Here is a 16,584-nt window from a genome sequence, read left to right as displayed (position 1 = left end):
ATAAAACTAACAGGTATATACTGTAAAGCTTTATTCCCACAGAGGTTCTCATCTACCACTTTCCCCATACCTCATATCCTATAGGTAGGGTGATCATACACTCTGGTTTTTCTGAAACGTTTCCAGTTTGTGCATTCTGTCTTGATTTAGTTATTAACAGTGTTCCCTTTTATTCTTGAAAATGTTCTGGTTTAATAAACATGAGAGGAAAAAATCGATAAATTTGAAAACAGAAAATCAATAGAGAAAATCAATGAAACCAAAAGCTAGCTCTTTGTAAAATCAGTCAATAAAATTGACAAAACTCTAGCCATACTGACCAAGGAAACAGAGAAGATAAAAATGACCAATATTAGGAGTGAAAGAGGAACTATCATAACAAATCACCATAGAGAATAAAAGGATAATAGAGGAAGACTATAAAATCTCTACGCCCACAAATCAGCTACTTAGATAACTATAAAATCTCTATGCCCACAAATCAGCTACTTAGATAAAAGAGTCCAATCATAAAAGGGTCCAATCATTAAGAGACAAAAACTACTTAAACTCACTAAAAAAAAGAAAAGGAAAAAAACAAAATCGACTGCAAAAAAAAAAAAAAGTAGTCCTATAACTATCAAAGAAACTGAATTTGTAGTTAAAAACTTTTGAAAAGAAAACTCCAGGCCCAGATGTGCCACTGAGAAGTTCTAAAAAACATTTAAGAAAGAAATAATATCAATATTCCAAACAATTGCTTTCAGAAAATATAAAAGAAAACATTTCTCATGCATTTTATGTGCCTAGGATTATCCTAATATCACAACCAAACACATTATAATACAATAAAAATAAGGCCAGTATCCCCCCACAGACACAAAAATACTCAATAAATAAACTACTACCAAGAAGAACTGGTACATATATACAATGGAATATTAGCCATAAAAAGAATAAAATAATGCCATTTGCAGCAACATGGGTGGATCTAGAGATCATACTAAGTGAAGAAAATCAGACAAAGACAAATATCATATACTATCATTTACATGTGAAATTTTAAAAAATAATACAAATGAACTTATTTACAAAACAAAAGCATACTCACAGACTTAGAAAATAACTTCATGAGTACCAAAGGTGAGAGGCATAAATTAGGAGGTTGGGATTAACATATGTATGCTGCTGCTGCTGCTGCTGCATCACTTCAGTCGTGTCCAACTCTGTGCGACCCCATAGATGGAAGCCCACCAGGCTCCCCCGTCCCTGGGATTCTCCAGGCAAGAACACTGGAGTGGGTTGCCATTTCCTTCTCCAATGTGTGAAAGTGAAAAGTGAAAGTGAAGTCGCTCAGTCGTGTCCGACCCTTAGCGACCCCACGGACTGCAGCCTACCAGGCTCCTCCACTCATGGGATTTTCCAGGCAAGAGTACTGGAGTGGCTTGCCATTGCCTTCTCCGATATGTATGCTACCATGCATAAAATATGTAATCAACAAGGACCTACTCTATAGCACAGAGAATTCTATTATTCTGCAACAACCTATATGGGAAGGTAATCTGAGAAAGAATAGATATATGTATATGTATAACTGAATCACTGCTATACACCTGAAACTAGCACAACATTATAAATCAATTATATTCCAAAATAAAATAAAAATTTTTAAATATATTATCAAATCTAATCTAGGCATATATAAAAAGGATAATACAGAATGAATAAGTTGGGCTTATCCTAGGAATTCAAGGTTGATTCCACTTTTGAAAAACCAATGTAATTCACCAGAGTACCAGACTAAAGAAGGAAAAATTCATCATTATCTCAATAGCATTTGACATAATTAAACAGCTCTTCAAAATAAAAAATTCTCAATAAACTAGAAATGGAAGAAAAACTCCTTAACCTGATAAAGGACAACTACAAAAAAATCTGAAACTAATATTGAACATAATGGGAACAAAACAAAGATAATCTCATTTTATGACCCCTACTCAACATCACAGTGAACGTCCTAACCATTATAATAAGATGAGAAAAACAATTTCAGATTATAAGGGGGGAAGTACTCTATTTGCAGGTGACAGGATTCTGTAAATGGAAAATCCCAAGAAATATGCCCCCAAAAGTCCCTAAAACTACTAAGTAAATTTAGCAAAGTCACAAGATAAGAGATCAAAATACAAAAATCAATTACATTTCTATAAATTGATTTATAATTTTAAATACAATATTATAATAGCACCAAAAATGAAAACATAGATATAAACATAACATACTGTGTATAAGATCGACATGCTGAAACTATAAAATGCTGATTAAGGAAATGGCAACCCACTCCAGTATTCCTATCTGGAGAATTCCCATGGACAGAGGTGCTTGGCAGGCTACAGTCCATGGGGTTGCAAAGAGTCAGACACAACTAAGCAACTAAGCACAAGCACAAATAAATCAAAGAAGACCTAAATAAGTAGAGAGATATATAATGTTCATGGATTGAACTCAATCATTACATTAAACTCAATAATATTAATACTAAATTCTCTCCAATTTGATATAAATAGCATATTCCCAGTCAAAATCTTAGCAGAACTTTCTGTAGGTGTCAACATGTTGATTTTTAAGTTTCTACAGAAAGGAAAAAGAATTAGAATAGCCAAAATATTTCAAAAATTAGAACGAAGTTGGAGGACTACACTTCCTGATTTCAAGAAATACTATAAACCACACTGGTCAAAAACAGTGTAGCACTAGAAGAAAGGATGGATAATCTTTCCAACCATAGTGTTAGAATAAGGAAAACAAAATACCTAAAACCCCAGAATCTATATCTCACACCTTATTTTTTTAAAGGTCTAAATAGATCATAGATCTAAAGGTAAAACATAACATGACACAACTTCTAGAAGAAATAATAAGAAAAAAATCTGCATGATCCAAAGTTAAGCAAGAAATTTTTCTGAATGACACCTAAAGCATAATCCATAACAGAAAAAAAAACTGATTAAGTTGAATTCTATTAAAAGTAAAAACTTTTGCTCTGCAAAACATCATTCAGAGAATAAAAAGACAAGCAGCAGACAAGGAGAAAATGTTGTCAAATCACATTTGACGTGTAGCTCAAAAAAAATCATCAGGGAAAAAAATCCACTTCATTTTAATTTTTGTTTGTTTTATTTTGAGAGGGGAGGCTTCCCAGGTGGCTCGAGTGGTAAAGAATCCACCTGCAAGAGACATAAAGAGACGTGGAAAACCCGTTCCATTTTTAAAATGGGCAGTAGGTATAAACAGACACATTATTATAAAGGATACATTCATGTCAAATAAGCATATGAAAATATGTTCCACATCCCTAGTCACTGAGGAGATATGAATTAAGCCCCAAGATATCACTAAACACCTACTATAATGGTCAAAGGGGAGAAAAAAATTCTAACACTATCAAGTGTGGATAAGGATGAGAAGCAACTGGGAATGCCATACATTGTGGATGTATATGCAAGATGGTGGAGCCAGTACGGAAAGCATTTTGGCAGCTTCTCACAAATGTAAACATATAGCTACTATATAATCCAGCAATCCCAATTCTATGTATTTATACAAGAGAAATAAACAATTTATTTTTGCACAAAATCTTCTATGCAAATATTTATAGCTGCTTTATTAACAACCCTCCTCCCCGTCAACTGGAAACAACTGAGATGGCCTTCAACCAGTGAATGAATAAGCAAACTGTAATATACACATTCAGTGGAACACTAGTCAGCTACAAAAATTAATTATTGAATCATGCAATAACATGGATAAATCTTAAATGCATTTGCTAAATAAAAGCGGTCAGACCCAAAAGGGTATGACTCCATTAATATGACATTTTGAAAAAGAAAATTTATGGATATGGAAAACATGTCAGTGGTTGCCAGAGGCTAGGAGGTGGGGGAAGGATTGACTATAAATGAGCAGCATGATAGAATTTTGAGGATGAGGAAATTTCTGTATAAAACTGTGGTGGGAGAGAGAAGACTCTGTCAAAATTCTTTGAACTATACACCACAAAGAGTACTTTTTACCATATGTAAATTAAATAAAATAACATGGATTTGGATAAAACACAAGTTGGAAGGCAGACTGGGACACATACATCTAACTGTACTACAAACACATCAAATAGCTATCCTGAAGCAGGTGGAGAAGAAAGGAGTGACTCTGGTATTTGGACTTGGTAGGAGAAGGCAATGGCAAGCCACTCCAGTACTCTTGCCTAGAAAATCCCATGGATGGAGCAGCCTGGTAGGCTGCAGTCCATGGGGTCGCTAAGGGTCGGACACGACTGAGCGACTTCACTTTCACTTTTCACTTTCACACATTGGAGAAGGAAATGGAAACCCACTCCAGTGTTCTTGCCTGGAGAATCCCAGGGACAGCGGAGCCTGGTGGGCTGCCATCTATGGGGTCACACAGAGTCGGACACGACTGAAGTGACTTAGCAGCAGCAGCAGTAGCAGCAGTATAAGGCTAAAGGCAAAAAGAACTGTGCCCAAGCAACATGCTCTAACTTTAAATGTATTACTTATCTGGTTTGGATTTGAAATTTTTAAAACTGCTTTACATGTGTACTAGGGTTGAACAAACAAGTAGATAAATTGTAGAAAATAATAGCCAGGATTTTTACAGTCACAGAAGTTAAAAGAAAGGGTCAAAAGGTATAATAAATTGTGGTGCTGGATTTGAGTGGCAATATCACTATGAACTCATGTTCTATTTATATATCCATGCATTTATATACATGTAAAATATATATATGGACTTCTTTGGTGAATCAGTGCTAAAGAATGAAGGACACTCAGGTTTGATCCCTGGGCTGGGAAGATGCCTTGGAGAAGAAAATGGCAATTCTTGCCTGGGAAATCCCATTGACAGAGGAGCCTGACAGACTATAGTCCATGGGGTTGCAAAGAGTCAGACATGACTTAACAACTAAAGAACAACAACATATTACATATAGACACACACGCACATATATATATATACACACAGGTAGATACAGAAATATAGATAGGTATTTATATATATATAGATAGATAGATAGATATGCATGGGGTGGTAAGTAACTAGAGGCAGTGATAGCCAGCATTTAGATTTTAAATACCATTCTTTAATTTAAAAAAAGAAAGAAATAGGGCTCCTTGCAGAAGTGGTTGAATCCAGAGATAAGCCAGGAAAATACAAGATGAGCCTGGAAATTTTGCAATGATAGACAATAGGGAATTGCTTAGGAAGAAAAAAAGGAAAGACACCGAAGCTCCTTAATGGTCTCTGAATGACCAAAGCTGGAACAATTTCAGCAATAAAAGAATGATTTAGTGTAGTTTAGTTCAGTTGTTCAGTCATGGTCGACTCTTTGCAACACCATGGACTGCAGCAGGCTTCCATGTCCATCACAAACTTCCTGAGCTTGCTCAAACTTGTGTCTATCGAGTCAGTGATGCCATCCAACCATCCCATCCTCTGTTGTCCCCTTCTCCTCCGCCTTCAGTCTTTCCCAGCATCAGGGTCTTTTCCAATGAGTCACTTCTTCGCATTAGGTGGCCAAAGTATTGGAGTTTCATCTTCAGCATCAGTCCTCAAATGAATATTCGGGATTGATTTCCTTTAGGACTGATGGGTGTGATCTCCTTGCAGTCCAAGGGACTCTCAAAAGTCTTCAACATCACAGTCCAAAACCACTCAGCTCACTCAACTCACAATTCTTCAGCACTCAGCTTTCTTTATGGCCCAATTCTCACATCCATACATGCTGCTGCTGCTGCTGCTAAGTCACTTCAGTCGTGTCCGACTCTGTGTGACCCCATGACGGAAGCCCACCAGGCTCCCCTATCCCTGGGATTCTCCAGGCAAGAACACTGGAGTGGGTTTCCATTTCCTTCTCCAATGTGTGAAAGTGAAAAGTGAAAGTGAAGTCGCTCAGTCGTGTCCGACCCTTAGCAACCCCACGGACTGCAGCCTACCAGGCTGCTCCATCCATGGGATTTTCTAGGCAAGAGTACTGGAGTGGCTTGCCATTGCCTTCTCCAATCCATACATGACTACTGGAAAAACCATAGCTTTGACTAGATGGATCTTTCTCTGCAAAGTAATGTCTCTACTTTTTCATATGCTGTCTAGGCTGGTCATAACTTTTCTTCCAAGGAGCAAACATCTTTTAATTTCATGGCTGTGGTCACCATCTGCAGTGATTTTGGAGCCCAAGAAAATAAAGTCTGTCACTGTTTCCACTGTTTCCCCATCTATTTGCCATACAGTGATGGCCTTGATGTACTCTGTTCCCATTTGGAACCAGTCTTTTGTTCCATATCCAGTCCTAACTGTTGCTTCTTGACTTGCATACAGGTTTTTCAGGAGGCAGGTCAGGTGGTCTGGTATTCCCAACTCTTAAAGAATTTTCCACAGTTTGTTGTGATCCACATTGCCAAAAGTTTTGGCATAGTCAATAAAGGAGTAGATGTTTTTCTGGAACTGTCTTGCTTTTTCGATGATCCAACGGATGTTGGCAATTTGATCTCTGCTTTTGCTGCCTTTTCTAAATCCAGCTTGAACATCTGAAGTTCATGGTACACATACTGTTGAAGTCTGGCTTGGAGAATTTTGAGCATTACTCTGCCAGCATGTGAGATGAGTGCAATTGTGCGGTAGTTTGAGCATTCTTTGGCATTGCCCTTCTTTGGGACTGGAATGTAAACTGACCTTTTCCAGTAGTGAGCCTTCTGCTGAGTTTTCCAAATTTGCTGGCATATTGAGTGCAGCACTTTCACAGCATCATCTTTTAGGATTTGAAATAGCTCAACTGGAATCCCATCACCTCCACTAACTTTGTTCATAATGATGCTTCCTAAGACCCACTTGAATTTGCATTCCAGGATGTCTGGCTCTAGGTGAGTGATCACACCATTGTGGTTATCTGGGTCACGAAGATCTTTTTTGTATAGTTCTGTGTATTCTTGCCACCTCTTCTTAATATCTTCTGCTTCTGTTAGGTCCATACCATTTCTTTCCTTTATTGTGCCTATATTTGCCTGAAATGTTCCCTTGGTATCTCTAATTTTCATGAAGAGATCTCTAGTATTCCCATTCTATTGTTTTCCTCTATTTTTTTGCATTGATCACTGAGGAAGGCTTTCTTATCTCTCTTTGATATTCTTTGGAACTCTGCATTTAGATGCTTATATCTTTCCTTTTCTCTTTTGCTTTTCACTTCTCTTCTTTTCTCAGCTTTGCATTTTTTTTCCTTGGGGATGGTCTTGATCAATATGTCCTGTACAGTGTCACATAGTTCTTCAGGCACTTTATCAGATCTAATCCCTTGAATCTATTTGTCATTTCCACTATAGAGTTGTAAGGGATTTGATTTAAGTCTTACCTGAATGGGCTAGTGGTTTTCCCCACTTTTTCCAATTTCATTCTGAATTTGGCATTATGGAGTTCATGATCTGAGCCACAGTCAGTTCCTGGTCTTGATTTGCTGACTGCATAGAACTTCTTTATCTTTGACTGAAAAGAATATAATCAATCTGATTTCAGTATTGACTATCTGGTGATGTCCATGTGTAGAGTCTTCTCTTGTATTGTTGGAAGAGGGTGTTTGCTATGACCAGTGCGTTCTCTTGGCAAAACTCTGTTAGCCTTTGCCCTGCTTCATTTTGTATTCCAAGTCCAAACTTCCCTGTTATTCCAGGTATCTCTTGACTTCCTACTTTTGCATTCTAGTCCCCAGTGACGAAAAGGACATCTTTTTGGGTGTTAGTTCTAGAAGGTCTTGTAGGTCTTCATAGAACCGTTCAGCTTCAGCTTCTTAAGCATTCCTGGTCTGGGCATCAACTTGGATTACTGTGATATTGAATGGCTTTCCTTGGAAACGCACAGAGATCATTCTGTCATTTTGAGATTGCACCTAAGTAGTGCATTTCAGACTATTCTGTTTACTATGAGGGCTACTTCATTTCTTCTAAGGGATTCTTGCCCACAATAGTAGATATAATGGTCATCTGAATTAAATTGGCCATTCAGGTCCATTTTAGTTCACTGATTCCTAAAATGTCGATGTTCACTCTTGCTATCTCCTGTTTGACCACTTTCAATTTACCTTGATTCGTAGATCTAACATTCCATGTTCCTATGCAATATTGCTGTTTACAGCATTGGACTTTGCTTCCATCGCCAGTTCCATCCATAACGGGGCATTGTTTTCGCTTTGGCTCTGCCTCTTCTTTCTGGAGTTATTTCTCCACTATTCTCCAGTAGCATATTGGGCACCTACCGACCTGGGGAGTTCATCTTTCAGTGTCCTATCTTTTTGCCTTTTCCTACTGTTCATGGGGGAGAATATTTAATCCCACCAAAAAAAGATACTCCACGTCCAAGTGCAAAGGAGAAACCCCAGCGAGACAGTAGGAGGGGCAAAATCATGTTTAGAATCAAACCCCATACCCGCGAGAGATACTCAGAGGGCTCAAACAAAACCTTGTGTGCACCAGGACCCAGAAACTGAGCCAGACCTGTGTTTGAGTCTCATGGAGAGGTATGGGTCAGCAGTGGCCTGCTGCAGGGGCAGGGGCTCTGGGTGCAGCTACCTGGTCACACAGCCTGTTGCATAAGCCTTTTTGGAGGTTGTCGTTAACCTCACCATAGAGCCACCGAGCAGACGATCCATAAACTGCAGAACAATTATAGCAAAGAAATTCTCACACTGCTAAGAAAGTTCTAGGACCCACAACAGATTTCTCAACCTGGAGAGCTGGCAAAGGGACTGAGAAATCCTAGGGAATTTGACTTTGGAGGCCTATGGGATTTGATTACAGAACTTACACCGGACTGGGGAAACAGACTCTTGGAGAGTATGAACAAAACCTTGTGTGCACCAGGACCCAGGAGAAAGCAGCAGTGACCCCACAGGCCCAGACTTGCCTGTGAGTGTCCAGGAGTCTCTGGCAGAGGTGTGGGCTGGTGGTGGACTGTTGCAGGGTCAGAGGCACTGAGTGTGGCTCTGCATGAATGGGAACTTTTGAAGGAGGTTGCCATTATCTTCATTACCTCCACCATAGTCTGGTCTCAGGTCAAACAACAGGGAGGAACCAGAGCCCCGCCCATCAATAGAAAATTGGATTAAGGATTTACTGAGCATGGCCCCGCCTATCAGAACAGGACCCATTTTCTCCAGTTCCTCCCATCAGGAAACTTTGACAAGCCTCTTATTTTTATCCATCAGAGGGCATACAGAATGAAAACCACAACCACAGAAAACTAATCAAACTGATCACATGGAACACAACCTTGTCTAACTCAATGAAACTATGAGCCATGCCATGTAAGACCATCCAGGATGGACAGGTCATGGTGGAGAGTTCTGACAAAAGATGGGCTACTGGAGAAGGGAATGGCAAACCACTTCAGTATTCTTGCCTTGAGAACCCCATGAACAGCACAAAAAGGCAAAAATAATAATAGTATTGAATTATAGGGATTCCCAGGTGGCTCAATGGTAAAGAATCATCCTGCTAATACAGGAGATGCAAGAAATGTGGGTTCAATCCCTGAGTTGGGAAGATTCCTGCAAGTAGGAAATGGCAACCCACTCCAGTATTCTTACCCGAAATATTCCATGGAGAGAGGAGCCTGGCAAGCTGCAGTCAAAGGGGTTGCAAAGTGTCCAACACGACTGAGCACGGCACACATAGACACCCCACCCCCACGGTACTGAATTATAACCCAACGAATAAAATAAATATCCATAAATTCATACTGATATAAATAACTGAATAAATAAATGGGAGAAAACATAGAACTCTTCTCTACACAAGAATTTCAAATAAGAAATGAGGAAAGAGAAAGCCACCATTAAGACAGCATAACAGCTGCTGCTGCTGCTGCTAAGTCACTTTAGTCGTGTCCGACTCTGTGCAACCACAAAGACGGCAGCCCACCAGGCTCCGCCATCCCTGGGATTCTCCAGGCAAGAACACTGGAGTGGGTTGCCATTTCCTTCTCCAATGCATGAAAGTGAAAAGTGAAAGTGAAGTCGCTCAGTCGTGTCCGACTTTTAGTAACCCCATGGACTGCAGCCTTCCAGGCTCCTTCATCCATGGGATTTTCCAGGCAAGAGTGAGTGGGGTGCCATTGCCTTCTCTGAGCTAAGTCCGTTCAATTCAGCGGGTGAAAGTCTGAGAAGAAACAGGATATTTGCATAGCCTCAAAGTACCTCTCCCCAAATCCTTATTAGTTCAGAGAGGAACACAGGAAGATTAGTGGAGAAATCTAACAGACTTAGAAACTTCAGAAAGACTTCAGAAAGTGATTACAACAGTAATAAGATGGATATCATATATCTCCAAATATGAGGCATCAAGAAGTATACAGTATCACTTCTGTGGTATTCTTTCCAAACTGCATAACCTCAATCTAGCCATGAAAAATCATGACAAACCCAAACTGAGGGACATGTTACAAAACAACTGACCAGTATTCTTCAAGACCCCAAGGTCAGGAAAGACAAAGATCAAGGAAAGAGAAAGGACAAGTAAACACAAAATAGGATCCTGGATTATATCCTGACACAGAAAAAAAGACATTTGTGGGCAAACTAACGTTTGATGAAATACAAATAAAGTTTGTTGTTTAGTTAATTGTATTGTACTGCTATTAATTTCCCAGTTTTGATCATTGTGCCATGATCACATAAGATATTAATAGTAGTGAAAGCTGGGTGAAGGGTATATAGGAGCTGTACGTACTGTTTTTGCAACTCTTCTGTGAATCTAAAATTACCTGATAATACAAATTTTGTAAAAATTATCTTGGTTGGGATGAAAAATTTTAGTCACTTTTATTGATTCCTTATGTATCCTCCCAGTACTTATTTACACATTTATAAAATTTTTATCCCCTCTATTATTCCATAACACCTTGTTTTTTTTCCACTTAATGTGTACTTTGGAGACTTTCCATGTAAGTACATATATATTTTCTTTTCCAGTTTTTTATTATGAATAAAATTTTAAATGTAGAGAAAACTGGTAAACACAAAGCATCACCTCAATTTCCTCATTTTCTTTTATAAATGTGTGGTATCCCACTGTGTGGAGTTAACTCATGTATATCTCATCTCATAGTTAGATGTTGAAATCTCTGTCTTGATCTACTATTGTCAGAATGGAGTAGAAAGTGAGTCGGAGATGGAATCAAATTGAAAAGCATGAGCTTTGAAGCCAGATAGATCCAAGCCCAAACAACCATTCTGCCACTGTCTGCATGGCTCTAGGCAATCTAACTTCCTCAAATCTCAATTGCCTTATCAGTAAAATGGGAATATAACTACTACTTCTTAAACTTACAGTTGGGATCATGTGAGGCAACATACAGTCAGCCCTCCATATCCATGAGTTCCACATCAATGGATTCAACCAACCTCAGATATGAGGTTTTCGGGGGGGAAAAAAATTCCTGTAAGTTACAAGAAGTAAAACTTGAATTTGCTGCAGAGAGCAACTATTTACATAACATTTACACTATATTAGGTATTACAAGTAATTTCTAGAGGTGATTTAAAGTATAGGGAGGATGTGCATAGTTTATATGAAAATATTATCCTATTTTATATAAGGAACTTGAGCATCCTTGGATTTTGATATCCTGGGGGTGGGGAAGTCCTGGGAACAATACCCTGCAGATGGGGAGGGATGACTGCATATAAAACATCCAATTCAAAAGATATTCAATAGATCATACTGTTATTTTGATTCAATCGGAAAATTTCAGAAATACCTGGCAGCTGATTTAAGTCAACTTCAAAAACACCCATGTTGGAACTTCCCTGATGGTCCAGTGGTTAAGATCCGGCACTTCCATGGTAGCGGCTTGAGTTCAATCCCTGGTTGGGGAACTAAGTTCTCACGTGCTACTCAGTATGGCCAAAAAAAATTAAAAGAAAAACACCCATGTTTCTTCCTTCTGTTGATTATGTCATCCTATCAACACCAAGAGTACTCTTATCTTCAGTTCAGTTCAGTTCAGTTCATTTCAGTTGCTCAGTCGTGTCCGACTCTTTGCGACCCCATGAACCACAGCATGCCAGGCCTCCCTGTCCATCACCAACTCCCGGAGTTCACTCAAATTCATGTCCATCAAGTCGGTGATGCCATCCAGCTATCTCATTCTCTGTCGTCCCCGTCTCCTCCTATCCCCAATCCCTCCTAGCATCAGACTCTTTTCCAGTGAGTCAACTCCTCGTCACATGAGGTGGCCAAAGTATTGCAGTTTCAGCTTTACCATCAGTCCTTCCAATCAACACCCAGGATTGATCTCCTTTAGAATGGACTGGTTGGATCTCCTTGCAGTCCAAGGGACTCTCAAGAGTCTTCTCCAACACCACAGTTCAAAAGCATCAATTCTTCGGCGATCAGCTTTCTTCACAGTCCAACTCTCACATCCATACATGACCATGGGAAAAACCATAGCCTTGACTAGATGGACATTGGTTGGCAAAGTAATGTCTCTGCTTTTTAATATGCTATCTAGGCTGGTCATAACTTTCCTTCCAAGGAGTAAGTGTCTTTTAATTTCATGGCTGCAATCAGCATCCGCAGTGATTTTGGAGCCCCCAAAAATAAAGCCTGACACTGTTTCCACTGTTTCCCCATCTATTTCCCATGAAGTGATGGGACCAGATGCCATGATCTTTGTTTTCTGAATGTTGAGCTTCAAGCCAACCTTTTCACTCTCCTCTTTCACTTTCATCAAGAGGCCTTTAAGTTCCTCTTCACTTTCTGCCATAAGGGTGGTGTCATCTGCATATCTGAGGTTATTGATATTTCTCCCGGCAATCTTGATTTCAGCTTATCTTATGAAATGTAAAACAGAACTCTAGCAACATCCCTATAACCTTGACTTTATTCTTAAATTGGATCAACAACACAACGTGAAAATCTACTTGACCACACATTTAGTTGCTAAAGCTAAGTGACAGAGACCTTGCAAGAAGCACTGCTACCCTAAACTGATTCAGCTAACAGATCTACATATTCAACTCTGGGCTGATCACCAGTTCATTAAAAAGTCAGAGAATCCTCCACATTTTAATCTCTATGGGTGAGTCATGTCTGACTCTTTGCAACTCTATGGGCTGTAGCCCTCCAGGCTCCTCTGTCCATGGGATTCTCCAGGCAAAAATACTGGAGTGGGTTGCCATATCCTCCTCCAGGGGATCTTACTGGCCCAGAGATCTTTTATGTCTCCTGCACTGGCAGGCAGGTTCTTCACCACTAGCGCCACCTGGGAAGCCCTTTAATCTTTAATAAACCTGAAGCCAATACTTCATCAGACTGACACAGGTGAAGAACCAGTTAGCGAATTTGCCATTCCCATTCCTCCATAGTACCACCAACATATGAAAACTTTAATTTTGTATATGTGTTTGCATTTCTTTGTCCACAGAGTACATTTCCAACTCTTAGGGGAAGTGGTTGCAGATAACTTTGCTGCCATTTGAGTAATTGCAACGTCAAATCATTCCCAGGTGAGGAAAAAAGCAAATGCCTTTTCCTGGCCTACAAATAGAATATATAAACAGTTAGGAGAATGTAGAAGCATTCTGTCTGTAGTAGCATTAAAAATTTATTAATTCATTCAGTAAGCAAGGATTTACCAAGCTTCTACTGTCTGCAGTGCTCACTGTTGAAAATTTAAAAATCAAAATGAAGAGAACAAAGGTCTTGCCCTTGAGTAACTTACAGCCCAATCCAGGAGAGGTAAGACACACTGACAATTATAATGCTGTGAAATAAATAATTTGGGAGGGAATAGAATGCCTTTACAAAAGAGGTAAATCTTTACATTTGCTTGAGTTCACCAGAGTGAGGGCATGCCTGGCAGAGCAAGCAGACCCTGCAAGGGCAAAGACATGCCTCTAGGCTTGAATTCAAGGAACCATTAGGGGATCAGGTGCATATGAGGCTTGTGGATGAGGCTGAAGCTATTAGCAGTTTGGGCTTCATACTTTTCAATGGAAAACAACAAGTTTAAGTGGGATCTATTCAATGTTTTTAAGCAAAAGACTAAGATAATCATGTTACTTTCTCAAAAGATCATTTTTGTAATTATATGAAAGATACTTTGGGAAGAATGATTGTAAATCCAGTTAGAACGCTATTACAGTACTGTGATGAGAGAGAAAGTGGTCCTTATGGAATCCCTAGGATTTCCGTGGTTGAAAAGACCTTACTTTTTGAATGAGGCCAACAAGTATGAGAGTCCCTTGGACTGCAAGGAGATCCAAGCAGTCCATTGTAAAGGAGATCAATCCTGGGTGTTCATTGGAAGGACTGATGCTAAAGCTGAAACTCCAATACTTTGGCCACCTCATGCAAAGAGTTGACTCACTGGAAAAGACTCTGATGCTGGGAAAGGTTGGGGGCGGGAGGAGAAGGGGACGACAGAGAATGAGATGGCTGGATGGCATCACCGACTCTGTGGACATGAGTTTGAGTGAACTCCGGGAGTTGGTGATGGACAGGGAGGCCTGGCGTGCTGTGATTCATGGGGTCGCGGAGAGTCGGACACGACTGAGCGACTGAACTGAACTGAACAATTATGAAAACTATTGAGTTGGCCAAAAGATGTTACAAAAAACCCAGATGAACCTTTTAGCTAACCCAGTATTTATCATTTGAAATCAAGAGGGAAATCAGGAAAAAAAATCAATACGTTTAGGCACTTAGAAAAAAGTCTTTTAATACAACAAATTCTCAGGTGTCCAGAAACTGGTTCTCTAACAGATGACCTAGTTTATTGAAGACTTCAGATTCTTTTCTCTAACTTTGTAATTGCTAAAGTCTTTATATGGTTTGCCAGATGGTAGACAGAGGAAAATAAATTAAAAACACTGAATTTAAACAGTTTGGCTCCCTGACTACTGCTTAATATGCAGATTCAAGGAGAAGGTGAAAATTCTCATTACACTGAAATGTGCAGATTATCTGTGTTGTGCATACATACACCCCTTACCTCCACGCATACATCAGAGGTCACTGCAAGAGAAAACGTTAAGAGAAAATGACTGTATTGACGCTCTAAAATACTGTCCCGCTTTTCAAATTTAAAGCTTTATATGGTCTCTTGAATAATATATGAGGTGCTCATCTCTTTCACCGGATGGGCTTACAGTTTGATGAATATGTCTTACAGCTGTAGTTTGATGGACATTCATCTCACGCGGGGCTCAGCTATCTGACTAAGAACAGGGAGATCAGTTCAGCCAGCCACTCGCTATGCAAATGAAGACTCATCTCGGATCCGACTGCATTCATTTGAGGGCGAAAATTATTCTCAGCTGCAACCCCAGGGAGTCGAGACGAATGGATTAATTGCCCTCGAGCTGGTAAAAGGTGTTCTGCCCAGCTACTTAAAGCAAAATCTCATTGTCTTTTCACTATAGAAGACATCGTTAAGTTTGAATTCCTACTCTTCAAACAAAACTCAGAAACGACTGCAGTTTTATTCTCAACGCTCTCTCTCGTTGAGAGAGCTAATCTGTACACAAGGCAAAAAATAAATTACGCTGAAGAGAGAAAAGACAAGAGAGCGGATCCCCAGTGTTTCACTCTCGATCTGGCCATGCTGATCAAGGATGAAGAGAGACTTTTTTTTCTTTAACGGGAAAAATGTTTGAGCTCGGTTTTAACATTTTTTTATACTCATAAAAAAAAATCATATTTTGCTATTGTTCAGGAAAACTTGATACTTTCCGTCCTTCTAAAAACATTTTCTTTTCATGGACTCTGGTCTGCTGTAGGGTGTCAAATGACCCAAAAGCACACGCTCAAGGGGAGGAGAAGCTTAACTCTGCAAAACTGGCGCCGTGGGACCTCCGCGCCGTGAGTGGGCGGAAACTACCTATCCCGGCGTGCCTGGCTCGCGAGCACAATGGAGCCCTGTCGTCATCCGGGTCACCGGGCTGTGCGTTCCGTGCGCGCCGCTGGATTCCGGCCTGAATCCCGCCCGGGGCGGAGGGCCCTGTAGGGCCGGGAAAACTGCGATTCCCGGCATGCCCTGCCACGGGTGCGCCTGCGTACGGGAGCTGCCGCGCCGGGGAGCGGGTAGGTACAAAGTGCAGTCTTAGTTCCATGGAAACCAGCCTGCCTGCTGGCGGACAGAGCCGCGGGCGGCAGAAGGACTATGGGGTGAGGCTGTGGGGCCCTGGAAGGTGCGGGGTCCCCGGGGGCGGGTCGGTGGCTCAGATAAGGCCTCCGGCATCTCTCCCTGCCGCCCTCTCCCCTCGCTGGCGGAGTTTAGTCTCGCCCTCTAGACCTCAGGAACCCGGGGTTTATGGCACTTCTGCACTGGATTCGGGTGAAAACCGTTTAGGAGCGAGGTTTGCATTGACCTGGCTCCAGCGAGGGAAGGATAGCCACCAGAGAGGGTCTGCAGATAAACCCCAGTACAACTTTTCATTACATGTTAAGTTGGCGTTATAGGTTCCTGGGAAAACCATTTCGACGTTAATTATTTCTTAGTTTTGCCACCTGTTATCTTCCTTCGCTTGCTTGTTAGCTACTA

At 40.4% G+C, this 16,584-nt stretch overlaps 1 protein-coding gene across 4 annotated transcripts in view; it reads left to right on the top strand.

Moving 5' to 3' along the window:
• Window positions 1-15,964: 15,964 nt before the first annotated feature.
• Window positions 15,965-16,584, top strand: part of CCDC150 (coiled-coil domain containing 150) — a 97,634-nt gene continuing 97,014 nt past the window's right edge. For 2 of the 4 annotated variants that reach the window (XM_055398211.2, XM_055398210.2), the window contains exon 1: window positions 16,124-16,208. In XM_055398211.2, the coding sequence (XP_055254186.1) occupies window positions 16,152-16,208 (57 nt within the window). In that variant the 5' untranslated portion in view covers window positions 16,124-16,151. Of the gene's footprint in view, window positions 16,209-16,584 lie in introns of all 4 variants that reach the window. The other 2 variants (XM_088828657.1, XM_088828663.1) reach the window with 2 other exon arrangements.

The sequence above is a fragment of the Moschus berezovskii genome, chromosome 2, assembly GCF_049115385.1.
Source record: "Moschus berezovskii isolate FMDL1 chromosome 2, NW_MosBer_1.0, whole genome shotgun sequence".
In the NCBI taxonomy this organism is placed as follows: Eukaryota; Metazoa; Chordata; class Mammalia; order Artiodactyla; family Moschidae; genus Moschus; species Moschus berezovskii.
This window is presented reverse-complemented; position numbering and strand designations above follow the sequence as displayed.